Source organism: Anomalospiza imberbis, chromosome 16, assembly GCF_031753505.1.
Source record: "Anomalospiza imberbis isolate Cuckoo-Finch-1a 21T00152 chromosome 16, ASM3175350v1, whole genome shotgun sequence".
Lineage (NCBI taxonomy): Eukaryota > Metazoa > Chordata > Aves > Passeriformes > Viduidae > Anomalospiza > Anomalospiza imberbis.
Window position 1 is genome coordinate 795,469 of NC_089696.1, and position 20,712 is coordinate 816,180.

At 46.5% G+C, this 20,712-nt stretch overlaps 2 protein-coding genes across 3 annotated transcripts in view; both read right to left on the reverse strand.

Annotated features, from left to right (window-relative positions):
• ATP6V0C (ATPase H+ transporting V0 subunit c) overlaps positions 1-20,712 on the reverse strand; it is a 67,328-nt gene that overhangs the window by 23,938 nt on the left and 22,678 nt on the right. The window lies entirely within an intron of this gene.
• Positions 3,236-20,712, reverse strand: part of TBC1D24 (TBC1 domain family member 24) — a 40,108-nt gene continuing 22,631 nt past the window's right edge. For both annotated transcript variants that reach the window (XM_068206417.1, XM_068206416.1), the window contains 6 exons: positions 19,476-19,634; positions 18,458-18,521; positions 14,494-14,589; positions 12,280-12,514; positions 7,565-10,632; positions 3,236-4,172 (listed from right to left, as the gene is read on the reverse strand). In XM_068206417.1, coding sequence (XP_068062518.1) covers positions 10,478-10,632; positions 12,280-12,514; positions 14,494-14,589; positions 18,458-18,521; positions 19,476-19,634 — 709 coding nt within the window. In that variant the 3' untranslated portion in view covers positions 3,236-4,172; positions 7,565-10,477. The remainder of the gene's footprint in view (positions 4,173-7,564; positions 10,633-12,279; positions 12,515-14,493; positions 14,590-18,457; positions 18,522-19,475; positions 19,635-20,712) is intronic.

Here is a 20,712-nt window from a genome sequence, read left to right on the forward strand (position 1 = left end):
GCAATTTCAAAAATCTGTTCATGAGTCTGTTATTGCTCATTAGGGAAGAAAGCCATCCCGAGGAGACCCACACCCTGAGGAATTCTGGGAGTTATGGCTCTGCAGTCCTTAAGTTGAGCTCAGCTGAAGTGCTGAGTTCAGTTTCCTAGCTGGAGTCAACCTTGGGGCACAACCGATGGTGGGCTGCAAGGACAGCCATGACTCTGGGAAATACTTTGCCCCACAAGAGCCCGACAAGTATCCTGCAGGAGATGTGGCCGGTGTTCTGGAGTGCAAGAAAAGCCTAATAAACTTGAGAGAAAGGTTATGGCTGTTCGTTAGGCAGATCCTTACAGAAGCATCCACAAGTATTTCTGTGAGCTGTTGAACTGCTGAAATCCATTTTCCTCTGGCTTTGTCTGAAGGGTGGGTAACTGGGGGGGATTCTGCTCCTCAGCAGGGCTCCAGCCCCACCACAGCCCTTCCCTGTGGGAAGCAGTGCTGGAGTTCACTGCCTGGTTCTGTGAAACAGGCAGCCAAACCTGGGGAAATTCAGATCTCTGAGACATTGCTGCCTCTTTCCCCAATAACTTGGTCTGAATGGGGCCATGGGGAAGTCCTGCGGCATTTTGGCTGTGGAGGCAGCAAGGAAGCTGAGTTCCACTGCTGCACTGTGCCCAGGGTTATCCTGTTGTCCAGCTGAGGGGCGTGGGTGGCTGCGGTGTGCTGCAGTACAGAGACACAGATGCTTGTGGCAATGCCCTGGGGGTGCCAAAGACTGATGCAGATGTACCCCCTTGTGCCAGCTGGCTGCCAGAACCTGGACTGCAGGGCATCACAGCCCAGCAGGAGCTGCACAGTCACTGGCTTTGTGCTGCTGGAGCTGGCAGGGCTATCCTCAGGCAGGTGTGATTTGCCATGCAGGAAGTCCATGGATAAGATACTGGCCTAGATGTACACCTAGACCCAGCTCACCAGTGACAGTTTGTGGAGTTTCAGCCCTCAATCTCCCTTGAACAAAACTGGACAAGTTGTTGCTCTGCAGGATTCACAGTGAGCAGCCAACCTTGTATGAGTTGTGGTATTTCTTGGGCTTGAATTCAGAGCATCATCAAGCTGAGTGTGCCAAGCATGGTGTACTCAGATCCCTGCAGCAGGTAAGGATGAAAAAGGAAAAAAAAAATTTCTAGGAGAGGGACTGGCTCCCTGCGGCACAGCCAAGATCTTCAGAGAGTGAGGAAGCAAAAGTGGGTCTTCACATAAACCCGGAGGAGGATTTCAGCATGAGGAGGATGTTTAAGGAAGAGGAACAGACTGTGCCCCAGCCACTGCCAGTGGGAGAGTTCTGGCTGCAGCCAGCTGGGCTGCTGAGCTGGTGCAGCCAATGATGGTGCTGCTCTGGAATGCTCATGGATCAAAAATGTGTACTCCCAGTCATTAATGAGACACAGGATCCAGCATCACGCAGGCTGGGAGGATGAGGTACTGATCACTGGCTTGCTGGGCTTGCACTTTTCCCCGTGGGATTCCAGACATGCCTCCTTCATCTCATAGCTGAGGGATCAAGGAGGATGAGCCCAGTCAGAAATCCTTCAGTCAATGACATGTGGAGGGCACAGCCACAACTCTGGAGGACATTTAACCATGGAAAGGGAGGTGACTCAACATGAGGCCATGGACTGAAGCTGTGTCAGCAATGGGAGGTGCATTCCTGGGTTCAGGACAGTGCCAACAGTCCTGGTGCCTTATCTACCCTTGCCCAGCAGCAGCCAGCTGCAGGTTTGCACAGCAGGAACAAACATGCTCCACTTTTCCCCAGCTGAAGTCTGTACCCAGCTCCACCCAAAAACTGTTTGTAGGGTTTGAAATCAGTCAGCAGCAGCCTATGTCACCAGACTACAGACAAGGAGTGGAGCCACGACCTTCCCAGAGGCTCAGGCACAGGTTCTACAGCCCAAAGCAGTGCTTGGGAAGGGCAATAGCAGGGCAGAGCTGGAAACACCCAGTGAGGGGCTTGAACATGCAGAAAACCCTACAATCTGCTGCCAGAGGCAATGTTGTGCCACAGCTGGTTATAAAACATCTCTCAAGGAAGCAAGTGTCTCTGAGACATTTACACAAAAGCCTGTACAGAAAATCCAGAAAAAAAAAGCACAACTGGCAAACATCAGGCTCTTCTCACACTGCAGCAGCACAGCAAGACACAGCACAGCCTTCCTTTTCCAGTTCAGGCTCCTGTAGCTGCTACCAACCCTGAGACATCATCCAGGACCTTCCCACCACCGTGCTTTCTAGGCAGGACACCAAGCTTCTGCTGCCTGATGCAATCAAGCACATTCCCTCTCAGGTCTCAGTCACTGGGTTTACTGCAGCTGCAAGGTCCCAAAACAGCTGCCTGCACTGCTCAGCTCCTTACTATCCCTCACATCTTCCTGCTACTAAGCACCTTCATGATTAAGTTTACAGACTTCAAGGGAGTTGTAAAATTCTGATTTATGGTATTTAAGGCTCATGTCACCTTTGGAAACCATGCGAAGAAAACCTTTTTAGATTGCAAGGATAGATTTACTGGTGATGGAGGCGCAGGATCAGGCTGAGAGGAACCTCTAGTGGCCACAGGCTTCCTGTGCAGCAAACGTCCTGGCAGTGCAGAGCTGGCCGGAGAATTAATAATCTGGGAACTGTTTCTGCCAGCTCAGCAATCCCTTTTCCACACTGCATTGCCTTAAACCACAACTCTGCTCTTGGAAATGTACAGTAGCATGAGGTGGCCAGATTTGTGTATGAGGTGGATATAGAGGAGTGGGACTATTTTGAGGGGAAATACCCAAATCCATTTGGCCTGACAGCAGTTTGTTTAAATCCCTAAATTTTGTGGAATTCCACTTTTTTCATTTACGTTCTTGGTCACTGCATGGTCTGATTGCAACTTACAGGTGCTGGTGGCCAGAAGACACCCCTAACCTCCATTTTAAACTGGGGCTGGGCTGGGGCAAACCATGCTCCCTAGCCCTGCAAAAGGAAGAAGGCTTATGTCAGAATTCCCTCTCTAGAGACTTCAGAAACAGTTTGAAACCTGATCTCAGGGGAAGACTTGTGAGATCTGAAATGATCAGAAACCATGTAACCACCTCACTGCAGTGAGAGCTCTGTCACAGAACACATGCTCCAGGGTTTCTCTCAGTTTCAGGGTGCCTTTTGCTTAGAGCCCTAGAGGAAGGAAAAGACAAGAATAAAGGACAAAACCAGCAGCCTCCACAGTCAAATACCTTTAATACCCAAGATTCTGCACAGCGACAAAACCACCACTGACATAGGGCAGTGATTGCAAGATAGGGTAGAAAACCAACTCAGCAGCACATCACCACTCATCTGAAGAAAACATCACCCGAAATAGTACTCACATTCATTCTGACTATGAATAGTCTGAAATCCATGACAGAGAGCTGCAAAACAGCCAGGTGCCCATGCCTTGGCTGTACCTAACAGCCTGACTCAGTGCCACTGGCAAGAGCCAAGCTCTCACAGTGCCACAGTTGGGGGTCAGCTCCTGACTGTGGCATCAGTGTCCCCATGGGGAGAGGAGATCATGCTCCACCAAAAATGAGGATGAATTTCCAAAGACAAAGGTACACAATTTCAATACACACACATGAAGAGCAGTTCATGGATCTGCACATGTCATCCCTTGTGGCTCACCATAGATCTCTATTGGCATGGTTTAACTCTTCAAAGAACGGTACTGGCCCTTACTCAATTTTGACTTCAGGTATGTCATCAGAGAGGAAATGAGAATTTTTCCCTTCCCTTTGCTGATTTGTCTCTATTAACAGGAGGTTGATTAATGTGCTGCATCAGAAAAAGGAGTGTGCCGAAGTGCAGGAGCTGCAGGAAAGACAGTTCAGGTGCAGTGAAGTCTGTCCAGCCTGGCTGCAGCTGGATACAGTTCCCGTGGCCGGCAAACAGTTTGGTTGCCATTTGCAGTGAAGTCAGGTTTCTGATGTCAGGAGTTTCTAATATTTTCTGCCTTCAAGGAATATGACAAAGCAAAAAGCAGCTTTTCAGGAAAGCACAAATGCTCTCACAGAACTGTGGTGACCAACACCCAGCTCGCAGCTCCCAGCCCAAGGCCATCCCATAACTCTGGCACTTTTGCTGCTGCCAGCAGGATCACAAACAGGGATTACAGCCTACTTCTGTTGTATTGTGTTTCTGTACCCTATGTTGTTTCTGTAATGGTTTGCCCCTGTACCCCCATATTCCCTGATGGTTTTACCCTTAACTGCCCCTCTCCTTATACGTCAATCCCCTCCTCCTCCTCTGGAGTCAATCAGCAGAAAACTGCTGAATCATTCCCCTGTCTCCTCCTGGGCGCCTTGTCCATCACTCGACTCCCCATCCCATCTATCTGGAACCTTCCACCAAGGGCGTCGAGTGATTGGGGGAGGGCCAGGGATCCCTCCTCCCTGCCTTCCCCACTGGGGATTGTATCCGTCTGTCTCCCCAGTTTCCACTCCCCTAAAATCCCTCATTGGTCGTGGGGTCTCCTCCCCAGTTTATAAACTGTTGCACCTTACCCCTTGGCGCTCTCCTCTGGTTGCTCCTCTAAGTCTCAGAGCTCCTAGGAGCTCTCAATAAACTGTGGACTTTGCCCCAAAAGACAGTCAGCCTGTTTTCCTTCCATGGTCATCGCCAGCCTCTCCTCCAACCAGGGCTAACTGCATGAGCGCTTGGCCCTGAGTTGCTCTCCAAATTCCACTGGAACATAGGAGAGTGTCTCCCGCCGCCAGCTGTGTCATCGCTGGTCAGGCTGACCAAAGTGGACTTTGGGTGGACACGGCGGCAGCTTGGCGCCCAACGTGGGGCCCATGGTCATCGCCGGACCTCACGGAGGAGACGGCTGGGCATCCCGTCAGATTTGCCTTTGTGGTTTTATCCCTCAGAGCTGTCTGGAGTCTGTCTCTTGGCCATCAAGCTACCCCGGTGGGAGCAGACCCAATTCTAGTGGGTGGCGCTCCCGGGGAGGGGATTGGTAGCCTCTGCAGCACCGCAGAGGTCAGTCCCTCGTGTAAGTCACTGTCCCAGGCTTTTGTTTTCTGCCACTGGATTTGGTGAGTGAGTCTTCTTTCCTCTTCTGCTTCTTTCCTCTCACTGTGGGTAAGGGATTTTGCTTTGCTTGCCTTTCTGTTAACTTGGTTATGGGAAGACAGCGAAGTCTTCTCCTGTTGCTACTTTCATAGCCTCTTTCCGCGTGGACCCTTGTTTGGCAGGCTTCCAGTTGCAGGTGGTTGCTTTCTTTTTCTCCTTTTCCTGGAGCAGTGTATTTTTAGTGAAATCACTTTAACATCTCAGTCAATATGGGTGCTAGACTGTCGGTTTCACAAAACAGGCTTTATCATCAAGTTGTGGGTATCCTTGGGGTTGGGGGGGAAGCAGTTTTGCAAAAAGGATGTTAAGCGGTTTGTCGGGTGGCTGTCATTGCATTTCTGTCCCAGAAACCTTCCATTCAGTTTAATTTCCCTGATCCCAATACCCCTCAAAATGTCCCCCGAAGCATACAAGATGGTGGACGCCGCATGGTTGTTCCTGCCACTTGTCTTTCTTCGTCCCCTAATTTCTTGCTCCCTTTCCAAAATCCCTGTTGCCCCTCGACCAACCCTTTCCTGTCCATCACGGTGTCTCCTCCTCCTGGCCCTCTCTTACCGTAGCAAACTCCACCCAGTGTTCCTGCCCCTCTGGAGACCTGTCAATCATATGTCCCCTCCCAGTGTCTCAGTCACACCCCTTCTGGTCCAATTTCCGGTTCCCATGGTTCCCGCAACCCTTCTGCTGGTTCCCACGCAGGGGCCTCTGGTTCCCATGCTGGTGCTTCCGGGGAAGGGAATTGTGGGAACCAGGATCTGGAACCCCTTCCTGCATTTGCTGCTGCTTGTGTCACTTATATTCCCCAACAGGAGGGCAGAATTTTACCACAATGGTCACTTTTTCCTCATCAAACAATCAAAGAACTTTGTAAGGCCCAAAAAGAATTTAATAGAGACAGTGAATATTTCCGGGATCTGTTTAAAGCAACGCTTGCTTCCAATGACCTGACCCCAGCGGATCTTAGGACCCTCTTTTCCTGCCCACTGTCCTGAATTTTTGATATGGGAAGCAGCATGGAAAAAGGAGGTTTGGGCTTGTTTACCAACATTATGGGCCAATCCTAAGGTGGCAGATGATGATGAGGAACAAATTCTATCTATTGACCACCTTTGCGGGGATGGGGATTGGGAAGAGGGAAGGAAGCAGGCACAAAAAATACCCAGGGAAGCACTCAGAGAGAGTGTAAAGGCAGTGGAAAAGGCATTTTTAAGTTTATGCCCTGATGTCCCAATTGATAATTACTTGACTATTAAGCAATCTCCTTCAGAATAGTTTCTAAGATTTGTAGAGAGGCTTCGTCGATCCATCAACTTTCAAGTCCCAAATGAAGAAGCTAGGAAGGGGATCCTGGTCAAAATTGTGTGGCAAAACGCCAACAAACCATGCAAAGCAGCGATAATGAGTCTACCTCTTGATCCAGTACCAACTCTTCAAAACATGCTAGAAGTATGCTCAAAGAAGGTCATCATCACACCTTCAGAACATCGGGAGCCATCAAGGACATCAAGAAGAATTGTGGTTGCAGATACTCCACCAAATCCGTCTACCAAACCACTGCAACACTCCCTGGGACCGTCTCGAAGACCTGCTTCCAAAAACAAAAGTTGCCACCTTTGCCATGAACTGGGACACTGGATTTCTAGTCGTCTTTTGAGACAACAATTCTTCAACTTTAGAAAACACCAACAAAAACAGAAAGGCTCCTCTAAGGGAGAGCCTTCAAAAAACTAGAGGGGAAGTGCAGTCCCTCCCTGAGCAAGAACATAAACGGGGTGGGCCATTCTACATCTTTGGGGAGGGATGTGAGTTTGTCTGCACCACAACACGACCTACCTGTGCCAAACCAGACTTTTATACCGGACTTGACATAATCAAATGGCGGAGACAGTGGTCTTGTGCCTTGGCTGGGGTGCCACCCAGACAGGCCAAAACCCATTTTAACTACTTATTCATCTTTTCTACCTTATAGGTTGGCACTGACAGAACCACTCTATCTGAAGAACAGTGACTGGCACTTTGTGGCAGTTGACACAGACGCACCTGGGACGTGGAAGAGCATACACAGTAAGTATGTTGTCCCTGGGGACATGAAACACACACCATCAGATATTACTGTTGCTCCGGGTCTCATAACATCAGATCCAGAACAACTTGTGCTCTGGCTCAATTGTACTCACCCACCGGTGTACCTGCCAAGGGGCCAAAGCATCGCCCAGGCTATCCCGGTACCTGACCCACTGTGGGACCGTGAGCAGTTACACCGGCACCAAGAGAACATCTTCCCCACGGTCTGCTGGACCCAGGTACTGGGAACAGAAAGGCCGAGGATTTCATGGGGGCTACACCAGGGCGGGGAGTACAAATGCATGAGCAGGCTTTTAGATACAGGGGCAAACCATTACAGAAACAACAGAAGGTACAAAAACACAATACAACATACTTCACACAGGTGTTCAGAGCTGCAAGTAACAACTGACTAAAGCACTTCATGGCTGGAGTACTTGAGAAAACTCCACTTTCTGATAAGGTGTCCATTGTAGTCATTGTCTTCAAAACCAGCCTGTGGCCTCCATCTCAAGAGTTTTGCATGAAACAAAGGGTTTGAACTTACACATACAGTTGGTCAGCAACAACCATTAACTACACAGAAAATGCCTCTCTGCTACTGGAAAGATAACCAAGTCAAAACGCCGTTCTTCTAAAGTGTCTCACAACCACAACAGGAATGATGGATGAGGACTTGCACATTACAAGGAATATCCATTTTTACTGAACACAAGGATTGTTTGAAGTTGCTGCAGCACTGTAGAACTGCTCTCACTGGATTACTGCAGCTTCTTGCTCATCCAGGCTATTCCAGGTCAAACCACACAGATCAGTCCCACACAGTGGCTGTGGCAGGGCAGTACTTCATCAAGCCAAACCAGTCCCGTGCCTGGCGTCCAGTACTGCTCCTCCTTGGATTCTCACATTGATATCCTATGATGAGTTTCTGAGGAACCAGGTGTTATTTCAGATTCTAAACACCCAAACTGCTGTGCACCAAGAACAGAGCAGGGAAAGGAACATGTTTTTGAGGAATGTTTCTTACATATGGCTTAAGACAAAGTATTGACATAGTTGCACCCAGCAGGGATGGGAGTGAGAAAATCCCATCACACTGCCAGTGCAGCCAAGTTTTTGCAGATAAAGTTTATTCATTTGGAGTAGAACATTACACTCCCACAAATCCTACCATCACACAGCTCCAGGGAATTTCTGACAACAAGCTGGAAATTAATACTATTGTGTTTTTGAGTTGTTTTTTGTTCCCAGGGGCACCTCCTCAGACAAGCTCAAAGGAGGAGACGCAAACCAAATAGAAATCCCACCTACATTAAGCAGAACCAATACTTTTTGAGTGATTTCTTTTGTCTGAGGAAGCTTGTGGGATACCTGCAAGGGCAAAGAGACATAGGTCACTTGGAAAAATAGTAGGCAGCATCAGCCAGTGTTCGCAAAAAGCCAGATATGACTGAGTTCTTCCACATCAAAATATATCAGTGTAACTGAATTACCTCTTGCAGTTCAATCAAGCTTATGGTAAACTTGTGAAAAGACAACTGGGCAGAACTCACTGTGTGGGAAGGAGAAAGGGAGGCCCAATGCCGACTCTCAGATAGGGTGAAAGAATCAAATTGCAAATACAAATGGTGCAAAAGACTTAAACTCTTCTGCACAAAGGCTAATTTTTCAAAGAGTTATTCTGACAAAAATTCAAAATGGCATCTTAAAAAGCAAATCTTATTTTTGCTGAGTTTATTCACATACTCTGCAAGAGGCAACTCTTTCCCAAGCCATGAGGTACTGTCACGGCTGGCAAGCTGGACAAGCCAACATGACCAAAAACTCACTTCAGACCTCAGAATATGAATGTGACTCTGTCCAGCCCAGCTTTTAACATTGTTCATTTAAATTTTTAATTTTAATGAACTTCAAAAGCTTAAGCAGGAATACCATGAAATAGCAATCCCACTCTACAGCAATTTTTCAGATTGAACTGTTTAGAAAATCAGCAATTTCTCTTTCCCTTCATTTTCCTTGTTGTGATAAATCTTACTAGTGAGTTACTCACTGAAGTTCTGAACATCCTATTGTATGATCCGGACTACTCACTGATGTTTATGTATTTATGCTTCATGTGGGAGAATTTCCACAACAGATAGTGCAATTTTTGGATAAAGATTCTGGGGAATTGCCTCCAGACATCGCATGCCACAGGGCATGCCTGCAGAGAATGTGGGAATGCTCAAAAATAAGCAAAGCCTCTTTTCATCACCCAAACCCTACCAGAACATACAGGAAGAAAACTGTTAGCTTCTCAGGAGGGATCTCATCACTGAGAAGACATTTGGAAAAACAGTGTTGCCTCTAGTTTTCCTGGGAAACCCATTCACTCCCAGATTTGCTTCCTGCCTTCCTTTCTTTACTTGAGGGGAGAAAATTAAGTTCCCATTATCACCAGGTCTAATTCCCCAAACACACAGGAATATCAGCACAGTTTTTTTTTCAGATTTAAAGCTTCATTTCAGCTCCCAAGAAAGATGAGGAAATGAACATTTCTGAGCACTGCAGACACTCTCTGGCTTTCAGCTGTCTGACACAGGGAGTCACTCTGAAGTCATCATACTGATATGGAATAGGAATGTAAACAAAATCAAGACTTGGAGATATCACTGTCCAGCCTGAATGCCTTTCTCAAAGGCAGACTGCTCTAACATATGCAACTGGAACATGTCAAAGGTTTTGTTACAAGAAGATCAGCAATCATGGTTCTGGTGTGAACGAAGAGCTTCATGACTAAATGGTACTGATTTGTCTGTACAATGTCTGCTCATAGGAGGGCAGTAATTTTATGAACTACTGTTCTATGTCAGATCTGAGGTCACCAATGTTCCCTGTGAGGAGACATTTGATATTCCTGGCTCAGGCCAGGTACTGGTGCCAGTGGCTCAGAGCTCTGCAGCAGAGCTCAGCCAGGGCTGTGCCTCTGAGGAACTGTGGACTCAAACCTAACCCATGATTTGGACCTGTATCCATCTAGAAGGGCTCTGAACTCATTACATTTTCATTTTTACCAACAGTCCCTGAATACAGATCTCTAGAGGTAAAGGGAAAAACAGTTAACCAGATACATTACTTCACCTTGACCTGTCTTAAATAAAATAAGAGTAAACAACTAGGCCTTCATCCAAGTGCACCACTTAGGAATGACGCACAGCACTAAGCCCAGCAGAAAGGATATTCTAACTTAGCTCCTGTATTGGAATTTACCTTGGACAACTGAAAAACTAGCTGATTAATGATAGTCACATCAACCATTCATGGTGTCCCTGAAGCCCCACACCTCCAGGATGGATATCTGGAAGCTTTCAGAGCACAGTGGCTGGTTATTGAAAGTGTTGCAGTGGCTGGTTCTCCCATGGTTCAGATCTGCATCGAGGTACAGAGCCTGGCCATCACCACCTCCTGGGAAGAGAAAAAGACAGGGTGAGGATATCTCTGCATTTCTTGGTGTGGGAAACAGCTGTGCAAAGACTTTAGTGCTTTTCCCATGGGGAACAACTGGAAGCCCTCAGCAATGTCTACTTGCTGTCTTCAGATTTCACAGTATAGGATCAGATGTATAGGTTTTGAACGATAATATCAGAACTGGATGATTTCTTGCAATAATAATAAAGAAAAGTAATGCAACTCAGCAAGAACAAAAACTACCTGCATTTAAGATTTGTATTTCAGTGCTGGAGGATATTGGAAGCTACAACTGCAAATTTTTTCTCCAGTAAAGGAAAACCAAATAATTCTGTTAGCAGACAAAAACCAAAGCTGGGAGAAAAACAAGATCAGTAAGTAACAGCACTGGCTGGGTCTTCAAAATCATTATAAACCATGTAAGAGTTGAAAGCATTTTGATTATCTGTGGATCTACATCAAGGTTCACAGAGCTTTCAGTCAGAAAATGCAGAGAAGTGAAATAAAGTTAGACAGAAATGTGTTAGGAGAACAAAAAGGAAGATTCCCTATTGCTTATTGGGCAACCATCAAAGAACAGTTACTAAAGCCATCTGAAGAATCAAAAGGGTGGGAATTCTGGTTAACAGCTGAAGCTGTGTACAACACTCACTACCCAAGCCTGTATCTCTCTTATTACCACCCATAGTCTAGCATACGGTAAATATAAGTGACTCCCTTACCTAAAGCTGGTAGAAAGAGCTGGTGGGACACATCACACTCTACACCTCCCTGAAAGGAGGGTGGAACATGATGGGGGTCGGGCTCTGCTCCCAAAGATCAAGTGATAGTACAAGAGGAAAATGCCTCAACCACCATGAAGATTTAGGTTGGATTATTGGGAAAATTTCTGCACTGAAAGGATAGTCAGGTATTGGAACAGGCTACCCAGGGCAGTGGTGGAGTCACCATCCCTGGAAGTGTTAAGAAACCATGTGTGGTTTCTTAATGTGTGGCACCTGGGGACATGGGTTAGTGGTGGCCTTGGCAGTGCTGGGGTAATGGCTGGACTCGATGGTCTTAGAGGGCTTTTCCAACCTAAACAATTCCATGATTTTATGATTAGAGCACATGCTGCCAAGTGGGAAATCAGCCAACACTTGACATTACAGAGGAAATTATAGGCCAGTTGCTCTCCTAACAAGTGTCAAGTAAAAACTTTTGGGAAAATGACAACTATGATTTTAGATCTGTTCCTCGTAAATCCCATTTAAGTGACAACCTTAGTAAGCAGATTTTTGCCAAAGTCAGCAGCACCACAGATCCAGTAAAGTTCCTGGAGAATTAACATGTTTTATAGCTTACTCTGTGTTTCAAAAGCCTTGAAGCAAAGTAAGCTCCTTTTTGAGAACTACTCAGCATGAATTAGGCAGTATGAAGGAATGGCTATACTTAAAGCCATGAGTTCCTCTCTTCTCTAAAATGTTTGTATGTAGGTTTTCCCACTGAAAATTTTGGTTGAGAAATGATGTCAGGTTTTGGGCAATTTTATCTCTACCTGTGGTGATACTGAAATAGATAAAGGGGTCAGGTGTTTACCATGTATCTAAGGTGGACAGGAAGAGATGGGGTGGGATCTGTGCTCAAATGCTCACACGGACTCACCTACAATGATGCACTCGCTGCTGCCAGCCATGAACATGGATGCTGTTTTGGAAGGCAAGTTGAAGTGCCTAGCTGCTAAGAAGGGAGAAAGGCGATCTGAAGGGTCTGAGGGAATGCTGCTGGAGGAAAGGGTGCTGGAAGCTGGTTGGGCATGGTTTTCTGTCTCTGATCCAGTCGAGGCTAGTTCTGGGTGTTTTATGATCACCCACTCGTAGCGTTCCACTTCTGGTTGCAGCTGCAGAGAGGCAGAGAAAGGCAGAGCTGATGTTAGTGTACGCACATTACACAGAGTTCTGCTCAGAAAAGAACATTCCAGCACCTCAGTCTCCATCTGCACAGTCAGCAGTAAAGCTTAGCTCAACCTTTCTTTTAGGCCAGATGTTATCCTTTATTCCTTTGCTTTTTTAGGTGGTTGAAGAGATGATGCAATAACTTCCGAGTTACCTTATTATATCTCTCATCTCTAGATCACCTTTCTCTACAACTGCAAAAAAGGAGGGTGGAGCCAGTTGGGGTAAGGCTCTGCTCCCAGTTAACAAGAGATAGACAAGAGGAAATGGCCTCAAGTTGTGCCTGGGAAGGTTGACATTGGATATTGTGAAAATTTCTGCACTGAAATGGTTGTCAGGCACTGGCACAGGCTGCCCAGGGAAGGGGTGGAGTGACTATCTGTGTCAGTTTTGCACGGCCTGGTTCTTGGCAGTGGGGAGGCCACAGAGGTGGCTTCTGTGAGAAGCTGCTAGAAGTTTCCACCATGCCCAGCAGAGCCAATCCCTGATGGCTCTGAAGATGGACATGCTGCTGGCCAAGGCTGGGCCAGTTAGAAATGGTGGTAATGCCTCTGTGATAACGAAGGAGGGGGAGGAGGTGCTCCAGGTGCCAGAGCCAAGATTCCTCTGCAGGCTGTAGTGATGACCATGGTGAAGCAGCTGTGCCCCTGCAGCCCATGGGGATCCACGGGGGATGCAGAGATCCACCCGCAGCCCATGGGGATCTGTGGGGGATGCAGAGATCCACCCGCAGCCCACGGGGATCCACGGGCGATGCAGAGATCCACCCACGCCCCACAGGGATCCACGGGCGATGCAGAGATCCACCCGCAGCCCACGGGGATCCACGGGGAATGCAGAGATCCACCCGCAGCCCATGGGGATCTATGGGGGATGCAGAGATCCACCCACAGCCCACGGGGATCCACGGGGAATGCAGAGATCCACCTGCAGCCTGTGCAGGAGGTGCCCATGCCACAGGGATTGGATACTGGAGAAGGCTGTGAGCCCTTTGGAGACCCAGTGGAGAGAGGGGGCCATTGCTTCCAGGCTGAAGCAGCCTGTCCTTAGAGGACTGCACCCCGTGGAAGAGTGACCCACGCTGCAGGAGTCTGGGGAGGACTGTTTGCCTGTGGGAGGGGCTCATGTTGCAGCAGGTCGCAGGGAGCTGCTGCTTGTAAGATTGGAATCACACTGGAGAAGTTCATGGAGAACTGTCTCCTGTGGGAGGGACCCCATGGCATTGCAAGGGAAGGACCCCTCTCCCTGAGTAGTGGAAGAAAATCTCAGGTGATGAACTGACCAAGCCCTCCAGGCCCTGTCTCCCTGCACTGGCGGTGGGAAGGAGGGAGGGGCTGGGGGGAAAAAGGTGTTTTTAAGGGCTTATTTTACTTCTAATTTTTCTACTCTGATTTTGTAAGTAATAAACTCACTCTTTATCTCTAAGTTGAGCCTGTTTTGCCTTTGGAGTGTTTATTCTCAGTCCCTAACTCATTAACCCTTTGTTAAATTTTCTCTGTTCTGCCCAGCTGTAGCAGGAGAAGGTGAGTGAGCAGCTTACGTGGGTGCCTGGCATTTGGCCATTGTCAAACCACAACACCATCCTTAAAAGTGTTCAAAAAATCTGTGGATGTGGCACCTGGGGACATAGTTTACTAGGGAACATGATAGTAGTTCTGGGTTGGTGATTGGACTTCATGATCCTAAAGGTCTTTTTCAAACTTGATGATTCTACGATCTTTTTAGAAAATGTTCTGTGCAAGGGGAGAAAAACTTAAAACCACAAAAGTTAAAAGTAAAATTTTTCCTCCACATTAAGAGTTCAAGAAACTTTATAAATTAGAAAGGCATGTAATCCAGCCTCTTTAAGTGGAAGGGAGGTGATAGCTAACCAGTACAGTCGTTCTGTCTTGGTACTGGGCAGCAACAACAAAATTTTACTCACCCTAAACACAAAGCACTCCCCAGTTCCAAAGAAACTCAGCTTGTTCCCTCCTCGCCGGCGCTCACTCCAGTCAGTGGACAGGTAAGCCCCACAGACCTGGCACAGACAGCACAGTCAGGCTTCCCATTGAAGAAGAAAGTGTGTTAAACCAACTGATACTGACATTTCAGAGACCAAAACTGCAGGCTTTACTTCAGTTTGAGTTTCAGAGTTTCTACACCAGTGGATTAAAGCAGCACAAATACTTATATCTAAAGACAGATTTACACTGCTTTAATCCACCAGTGGTTGGTTACCTCTAAATCCCAAGAGTGTCAAAAATTATTTCATACCTCTGATACCTTAAAAGAGAAATTTTCTAACACAACCTCAGGTACCAAAATATAGATCACTCTAGGCCTGTAAAGCCTGATTCCTACTCCTTCACTTTGGCAACCAAATCAGCAGTGCTGTCCCAAGTTACAGTATGAGCAGCTCTGCCTGAACCTTTTTGGTCAAACAAGAAAGCCTTGGTGGCTTTCTTACATTTCAAAGTATATGTTAAAGCTAGCTTAGCTAAGCAAATGCTGAGCTAGCTCAGATATTTAGAGCATCCACTCAAACCACATGGGGGCCACTAGTCTCCAATAAAGAGAAGCACCCTTTGAGGGCTGAGCTGGTCTCTGGAGTCTTGTCTTTGCACTAGAACTTTTTGCTACCAGCAATACACATCACTGCCATGTGCACACAGATGAAACAATGAAGCTCCAAAGTGGGATGAAAGCATCTGTGCTATTTCCTCCCAGAAATCAGAAAAACAGTTATGATCACACAGAATTGTTCTAAGGTACATTTGCTGTTAGGCCTCCACAAGCATTACAAGCAGATCTCCTAGGACAAAATTACTGATGATCAAATTTGTTTTATTTAGAAAAATCTGTATTTAGATTTAAATGCAAATTCAGATTTAGAATTAAATCTAAATGATCCAGAAGTCCATTTGATGTGATATGCCTGATGGGTATGAGAGGCAGAAAATCAGAAGGCAAATTTTCCTCATTCTAAAAGTTAACCATAGACATATGAATAAAGGATGAATAACCCTTTGCAAAATCCCTCCAAATCCATAAGCATGAAAAAAACCCCATATTTTCCTCCTAGGGTGGTTTTTTTTGGCTTTTCTTTTTTTTTTTTTTTTTTTTTTGGCTAATACATGTTTTTTTTTGAAGGGTAAGAAACAAACCATCCTATAAAAACCAGAATCCCCTTACAAAGCCAGACTTTCGACAGGTTCTAAAACAAGAAGCAAAATAATTGTTCCCCCCTCTACCCTTCAGACACTAGGGGCAGTCCATAAGCCACTGGCATCTCAACATAGGCCTGAATGGTCATAAACCACATGCAGAACTATGAAATGGCCTGGAGGGTAAGCATTAGGTAGATGTAAATAAGAGCAGAAATGGGCTTGTTCATGGACAGTCATCCTGCAGAGATATAGTAACTGCAGATGAAGAGAAGGCTGAAGTGATTAGCGCCTTCTTTGCCTCAGTCTTTAGTGGGGAGACAGCTTGTCCTCAGGACAGCTGTCCTCCTGGGTTTGTAGATGGTGTCAGGGAGCAGAATGGATCCCTTGTGATCCAGGAGGAAGCCATCAGAGAACTGCTGAGCTGCTTGGATGTTCATAGATCTATGGACCCAGATGGGATCCATCCCAGGGTGATGAGGGAGCTGGCAGATGAGCTTGCGAAGCCGCTCTCCATCATTTGCCAGCAGTCCTGGCTCACTGGGGAGTTTCCAGATGACTGGAAGCTGGCCAATGCGATGCCCAGTCACAACAAGGGTGGGAAGGAGGATCCTGGTAACTATAGGCCAGTCAGCCTGACCTCAGTACCAGGTAAGGTTATGGAACAGTTCATACTGAGTGTCATCATGCAGCACTTACAGGATGGCCAGGGTGTCAGACCCAGCCAGCAGAGGTTTAGGAGGGGTAGGGTTAGGTTGTGTCTGACCAACCTGATCTCCTTTCATGACCAGGTGACCCACCTGGTGGATGCAGGACAGGCTGTGGATGTTGTCTGTTTGGACTCCAGCAAGGCCTTTGGCACTGTCGCCCACAGCACACTCCTGGAAAAGCTGCAGCCCATGGCTGGGCCAGGAGCACTCTGTGCTGGGTTCAGAACTGGCTGGATGGCCGGCCCAGAGAGGGGTGGTGAGCGGTGCTGCATCCAGCTGGGGACAGTCACCAGTGCTGTCCCTCAGGGCTCTGTGCTGGGCCAGCTCTGTTCAGTGTCTTTATTGATGACATGGATGAGGGGATTGAGATTTTAATTGGTAAATCTGCAGACGACACTAAGCTGGGAGCGTGTGTCCATCTGTTGGAAGGTAGGAGGGCTCTGCAGGGAGACTTGGAATGGTTGGATGGACGGGCGGAGTCCAACAGGATGAAGTTTAATCAGTCCAAGTGCCAAGTCCTGCCTTTTGGCCACAACAACCCGCTGCAATGTTAATAGTCTGGGGACGGTGTGGCTGGACAGAGCCCAGGTGGAAAGGGGCCTGGGGGCACTGGTCGACAGCCGGCTGAACATGAGCCAGCAGTGTGCCCCGGTGGCCATGAAGGCCAACAGCATCCTGTATCAGGAATGTATCATCCTGTATCAACGGCCTGTGCCAGGAATAGTGTGGCCAGCAGGAGCAGGGAGGTCATTCTTCCCGTACTCAGCACTGGTGAGGCCACGCCTTGAGTGCTGTGTCCAGTTCTGGCCTCTCAGTTTGGGAAGGACGTTGGGACCCTTGAGTGCATCCAGAGGAGGCAACAAGGCTGGTGAGGGGCTTGGGACACAAGCCCTCTGAGGAACCACTGAGGGAGCAGGGGCTGCCTAGCCTGGAGAAAAGGAGACTCAGAGGTGACCTTATCACTCTCTACAACTTCCTGAAAGGTGGCTGTGCTCAGGTGGGGTTGGTCTCTTTCTCCAGGCAGCAACTGACAGAACCAGAGGTCACAGTCTCAAGCTGCGCCAAAGGAAATATAGGTTGGATATTAGGAAAAAGTTTTTTATGGAAAGAGTGATAAAGTTCTGGAATGTTCTGCCCGGGGAGGTGGTGGAGTCACTGTCCCTGGATGTGTTTATAAAAAAACTGGATGTGGCACTTGGTGCCATGGTTTAGTTGAGTTGTTGGGGCATGGGTTAGACTCAATGATCTTACAGGTCTCCTTCAACTTAGTGATTCTGTGTGATTCTGTGTAAGATTCTGTATAGGCAGAAATAAAGCCCACAGGCTGCAGTAACAGATTAATGTTATATACAGAATACTTAAAAGTCATGTACAGTGGCACAGACAACAACACCATTTACAGGAAGTTCCCGTGTGCCCTCCTGAAAAGGTTCTGGGAAGACTTCTTGCTTTATATATTATTTTTTTAAACAAGCATATTGCTGTTTTCACATTATGCTGTCCAATATTGTCACACATAGGAGCTGAAAAAAGGGATGTGTGCACTCCTCCTCAGGTTCTCAGAACTTCCTTGGCTTATTTTTTTCCCAATCAAGAATGAGATGAACTAAGGGTTTTGTATTCACATCACGTAGTCCAACATTATTCATACCATTTAAATTTTGCTACTTCCTCTCCTCAAATCCTTGAGAAAATGAAAATGTCTTCTATGAATCATAACTTTAGCACAATTCCCACTCTGTCCCTCTGACTCTGCATTTCAGAGTCTGTCCAAGAGCAAAATGAGCTATCCTAATCCATCACCCCACACTACTTGCAAGACAAAAAGTAGTTAACCATGACCTGGTTTGCAAAGTCTGCCCAAGAATGCACAGTCCTATAACCAACAAATAGAATAATTTAAAGCATGGATTCTTAAAAAAAAAAAGCCAAACTTTGCTTATTCATTTTATTATAAACAGCTGTGTGTTGCAACACAGCATTACATACTGCCCAAACTCCAATTTAATCACTTGTCTTTTGCCTCACTCACTTCTTTTGCTGTTGTCTTGATGAGGAGCAGAGTTGGTTCGTGTCCCTCGCTGTGGGAATAGAACCTGAAGTGCAGAGCACAACAAAGTGAGCACTTGACTGCCACCAACTGCAACTCCTTTCCTCCTCAACGTCAGGCACCGCCTCCTTCTCCAACTGGTGCCATGGCAAAAAATCACCCGAAGACTAAGAATATTCCTGCAAATACTTTATACGGTCCATGTAAATAATACAGTTGAGTGTAAGCAAATACTATCAAGCAGTTGCTCTCTACTCAGTTTCCTGTACAGTTTATGTCTCCAAAGAATAACTAGAAGCTTACCTAGATCAACTGCAGCCTTTTACTGTATTTTGAATTGAAATAACCTAAAGGATTGTAAAACAGCCTAGGACTGATGACCATGTTTGAAGGGCTTTAGGTCCTCAAGGAAATTAATTGAGATGCATTCTCTTTGCTTGCTTTTGCTCTTCTTCATAGGCACATACGGCTGGGAGAGCAGGTCACTCCCTGCCTCAGTACCTCAGTAACTACTGAGGGCAAAGTCATTATTAGGTGCTATAGTGTTATAGTGTTCTGTACAAGGTGCAAGGACAACTCATATCTAGTTTATCTCACTTAAGAAAAACCAATCAGATTCATAGGTAATTTCCAGTTTCCAGTTCTCTTCCTCCTTGGATCAGTATGAATGTGGTTACCTATCAAAAGTGCCTGCAGAGCAGCCACTAAGTTAAACCATTCAAACCCTTAAGGAACCAGACTCAGACCTGCAAAATCTGTGAACTGATCCAAGTTTGACTTTTCTAATTGATCTTGAACAGTTTAAAATATTCTGACATAGAAAATATCCCCAGTCAAATGCTGTAGGCAATAAGCATTTGTCACTTTTATATTCCATCATTAATGATGTTCTTCAGATCAAGTCCTGAATAAGCACGGCCTTTTTGTCAATCCAGCAAATACTTCACCAGTTGCTCCTTTCTGCCCTACAGTAGAGAAGAGAGAGGAAGGGTTTCCTTACCTGCTCAGACTACAGCCATGTTCCAAGGTGGTGAAAAGCAGGAGGGGCTGGCACAGTGCAAATCGCTCTGGGATCCATGACCAGATATCCCGCATCTCCTTCACACTGACAATTTCTGATTTGAAGTTCTCAGCATGAACTGCCAAGTGCACATTCTGCCTGAGAAATACAACACAAAACACTGAGAAGCAATAATTTAACAAGTTTCGGATTACTGAACTGAAACATGAGAAGACAGCTGAACACTAACAGACTCCAGCATACAAATTATTGGTCAAAGCTCCAGTCCGTGGGATTAGATGGCCGTGACCTGGTGAAGGTAATAAACTACTGCAATTTAACATAATCCTCAGAGACAGAGATTGGGCTTGACTCTATTTTCTGTTTCTCTGCATGGCAGTTGTGGCCTGCACCTTTACACACAGAGGACACAACACTGAGCCACTAAAAATTACTATGGCCTTTTATTTGCTGTTTGTAACAGTCTCGCTGGCACTTGTGTTTAAGCACAGAAAACAGAATACCTAAATAAACAGGATCTGAGAGGAAGGGGTAGTATTTTTTCTACTGCTGAAATCCTGCCCGTAGCGTGCGATTAGAGAATTCCTAAACCCCTCAGAAACTTTAGAGGAATCAGTATTACCGGGGTAAGCAATTTTAATCCAAGGCAAATATTTGAAGCTTTTGAGAAGTTCCATCTCTTGGAAACATGCAATTACCAGTGACTTCCACTTCATTATGAAACAAAAATGTTCCTGGGATCGTGGTTACAGATGGAGCCTGAGAATACTAAGGAATGCTAGACACTGACACTGGGAAGGAAATCCCTGTACCCCTCAGAAGGGTGTGATACAGTTAGAAGGATTGATTCATGGCTTTTAAACACTTGAAGGTAACAATCCTCACCATCTTAGCCAGCCTTCATTTCTCAGATTAAATAAGCATGCAAACCCAGAGCCTGGGGATTAAACGTTATTTGCTTCCATGGTCTATGTTAAATGCTTAAAATGCAATGGGGACAGCCAAGGACACAGAATTTACACAAGTCACTGAATCGCTGGGCAGCCAGGTGTTAAATAAAGCTTTATTACTTTGCTCTGCATGCCACGGTTTGGGTGCAAGTATTTGCCCATTTCTGATGGGGTTTTTTGACAATTACACATTTCTTTTCTCTCAGTTTCATGATCATGAAGGGTCCTCAATACTGTACATCTGCATGGGTCTGGATACCTTAGCT